Source organism: Crocodylus porosus, unplaced genomic scaffold, assembly GCF_001723895.1.
Source record: "Crocodylus porosus isolate Cpor-Errol unplaced genomic scaffold, CroPor_comp1, whole genome shotgun sequence".
Taxonomy (NCBI): domain Eukaryota; kingdom Metazoa; phylum Chordata; order Crocodylia; family Crocodylidae; genus Crocodylus; species Crocodylus porosus.
The window spans coordinates 27,547,617-27,550,985 of record NW_017728910.1 but is presented as its reverse complement, the minus strand read 5'-3'; the positions used below and the strand labels follow the sequence as shown (position 1 = coordinate 27,550,985).

The following is a 3,369-nucleotide window of genomic DNA, read 5'->3' as shown; positions in this document are numbered from 1 at the left end:
TTTGACCCCAGTACTCTTTCCTGCCAGGGCAGGGGGTCGGACTCGATGATCTGCTCAGGTCCCTTCTGACCCGACCAACTATGAAACTATGAAACTCTAAGATAGTGTGGGTAGGGGCGATGTGGTTGGTAATGCTGAGAGGGGCCTAAAAATGGGTTTGGGAGAGCTGCCCTGGCAGTCGTCTCTGTGTGCGGGGAGCTGCTGGCTTCCATGAATGCTGCAGATCAAGCCTCAGCCTTGGGGGAAGAAATAGAGAGGAACTGGAGAGAAACCAGCCCTTGGATCTGAGCATGCCTGCACCGGGTGACAGCACCGGTCCCCTTGGGAGCCAGGCCCCCTCCTTGAATAGGCTGAACCCAAACCGAAGTATCCATCCTGCTGGGAACCCCGGGGGTGCATAATGCAACGTGGACCTCGGCTCTTTCCTACGGAAAAACTCGTGCAAAGCAGGAGCTTTGCTTTCTTGCCTTGCGACTCAGATACGTGCCACGTCCGGGCTCCTCTGCCAGGCTTCCCTCAGGGTAGGTAACAAGGTGACCCACGGCGTCAACTCACCAGGTAGTAGCAGACGCCTACCGTCGGACAAGATGCGGTGCCCCGGTGACACGAGATCCCACGTGTGCTTTTGGTGCCCGCGTGTTGCTGACTGCCTCCCCTCTTGCCTCTGTCCCAGCTGGTGTGCACGCCGCCCGTCTGGAGGGTTTCCATGCTGATCATGCTGGCCATCGCGTTCGCTGCGTCTCTCCTTGTAGAGGTGAGCGCGCTCACTTAACTCCTGACACGAGCAGAAAGGGCCAGGCCCCAGCAGCACCACCAGCACCTCTGACCCCAGCCCCGCTCCAAATGGTCTGGGGCAGACCCTGCCGGGCTCGGCCCGCTGCAGCTCCGTCCTCTCTGGGGTGCACGGGGATGCGGGACCTGCTTCCCAGACAGAAGAGCACTTGCATTTTCCTCCTCAGTTCAGGGTTTTTTACCCCCGGGGCCTGGGCAGTGTCACATATGCTGCACTATGCACCAAGGGAAGTGCACCCGGATCCGGAGCGGTCAGACCCCCAGTTATCCCGGGGCATCTGGTGTGGGAGAGGCTAGCAAACGGCCTCTTCACGAGGTGGTGGGGAGCCAGTAACAACCTGCTTATGCTGAGCAAACACTGTCCCGGGATAGGAGCGGACACACTGCGCCCAGGCCAGTGTGACCCATTCTCGTGGAGTTTTGCCCTGATTTTTCTGGGGTGATTGTACTGGCGCAGGGGTGTCCAAGCCTCTAAAGGGCTCTCTCATCTCTGTGGCCCCTCACCAACGTGGCCTGAAGTAGCATCTACCACCGACCGAGACACGGGAATCTCCTCTGACGTCAGCAGGGCTGCAGGGGCCTGCACCAGGCAGGAGGCTTAGAAATTGCAAGAAGTGGCTGGTCGTGGGCTGCAAGAGGGGGGTGTCTCGGCAGGATGGGGATTGCCGCTGCGTTCCCACTATTGGTGCTATGTCCTGGGGGGCAGAGAAGCTGTTCCCGAGTCCCCGGGATTTGACGGTCGGTGCTTCCCTGCACAGGAGGCCGTCACTGAGAACCGAGCCCTGTGGATGTGGCTGAAGACCTGCTTCCGGTACCAGTCCCAGAGCCGGTACCAGATCCTGCGGCGCCTGCTGTCCCGGGACCCCGCCTGGCCCCCTCTGAACACAACCACCTTCTCCGAGGCCACGGCGATCCCCACAGAGACCGACGAGGTGGCGTACGTCAACCTGGCGTTCAACAGCGACGAGAAAACGCTCAGAAGGGGACGGCAGGGAGACGCCCAGGGCAGGACCGTGACCCGCCACGACAGGGCCTGTCCTCGGGGGCTCGTGGCCCCCGCCACAAGTAGACACAACCCCGCGCTTGCCACTGAGCATCCACACCCAGACTCCCTCTGTGCTACATGGTACAGCAGAGGCAGAACACGGCTCTAAATCAGGCCGCGGTGGCGTTCAGGTAATACCACCATGCTCCCAGCACCCAGCCCCAGTAAACTCTGGCTGCTGGCAGCTGGGATGGGCTGGTGGGGACTGGCAGGCCACCCCCCAAGCTGCACCGTGTGCTCTGCCCTGATAAGGACCACGAAGGGAGACTCACGTGTGCTGCGGCTTTAAGCGATGTTGCAGCAGTGCTGTGAGACTGCTCTTTACCTTCCCATTAAAAACCTGTTTTCCAGAAGTGGAAGCAAAGAGCTCAGAGGACAAATGGTCTCAGCAGTGTATCCTGGGCTGTTTTATGCATTTCTGGGGGATGCGTTCTTTAAAACTGATCTTTGCAAGTCAGTGCTCTTCGCAGTTGTGCAGGCAACTTGGACCAAAGCAGGTGTCAAGGGACCAGGTGCTTTTCTCCCTCCCTGACACGTGTCTACCCTGCCTTGCTTGCTCCTGCCAGCTCTCCCAGGAGGGCCCAGCAGGACTGCCAAGGGGAACTGGCCTCAGCTTCCTAATCCTGTTCTTGCTGAGGTATCAGGCAAGTCCTTGGCCTGCTCATTTTCTGTCCTGGTTGAAGCACACACATGGCATTTCCCTGCTTCATGCTCCAGGCCTCATGCAGAGGGATAAGGTTCGTTAAAGAGCTGTTTGAGGCCAGCTCACATGTCCCCAGCTCACAGCCACCTTCCAGGTGCCTCTCCGATGCATGCACATGAGGCTCACAAGACCAAACCAGCTAATGAAACTATGAAACTATGAAACTATAATCATGGTCAGAAGAAAGGTCCCCAGCCCGGTAACCGTTCAACTTGGCTGCCTCACTCCCCAGCCAGATCCAGCCTTTCCCCCAAACTTGGGAGCAGGGCCGCGCTGCTGCGGCCACAGAACTGGAAGAGGGGTTTTGTTATGGGGTTTTTTTTTTAATTAAGTTTGGATCAGACTGCAATGACTGTTTTTGACTGCCTGTTTTCTCCCATGCCAAACTGCAAACCGTTTTTACATCTTCCCAGATCACGCAAACCCTGTTGCTTGAACCACACAACGCTTCTTTCCCGTGTCAGGCACACGTGGCAGGAGCAAAGGGAGGCAGGAGGCCACGCTCGCAGCCCAGGAGACAGTGAGGTGGCAGCAGTGCCCTAGTGGTCAGAGCTCTCCCCTTCTCCCCCCACATTTTGCATCCCCAAGAGGTGCCCAAACACCTTGGTGTGCAGCCTGGGCAGGCAGGTTCTTCACAGCTGAGGCCAGACAATATTCAAACAGCTCAACCCAGAGCTGGGCTGGCCCAAGTTGTGGCCACATGGGTGCAAAAAATGCACGCAGCCCCACCCAGGGACGCCAGTCTATTCCCACGTGACTGCCAGGTGTAACCACCGCTTGGCTGGAGAAGCCTCCCCTGTGCTAAGCTCCGTCTCTTTGCTGCTGAAGC

The 3,369-nt window shown here is 58.4% G+C and overlaps 1 protein-coding gene across 1 annotated transcript in view; it reads left to right on the top strand.

Moving 5' to 3' along the window:
- LOC109308561 (probable cation-transporting ATPase 13A4) overlaps positions 1 to 2,602 on the top strand; it is a 41,598-nt gene extending 38,996 nt beyond the window's left edge. The window contains exons 29-31 of the mRNA XM_019532926.1: positions 674 to 754; positions 1,551 to 1,770; positions 1,831 to 2,602. Of these exons, the coding sequence (XP_019388471.1) occupies positions 674 to 754; positions 1,551 to 1,770; positions 1,831 to 1,946 (417 nt within the window). The 3' untranslated portion in view covers positions 1,947 to 2,602. The remainder of the gene's footprint in view (positions 1 to 673; positions 755 to 1,550; positions 1,771 to 1,830) is intronic.
- Positions 2,603 to 3,369: the final 767 nt, after the last annotated feature.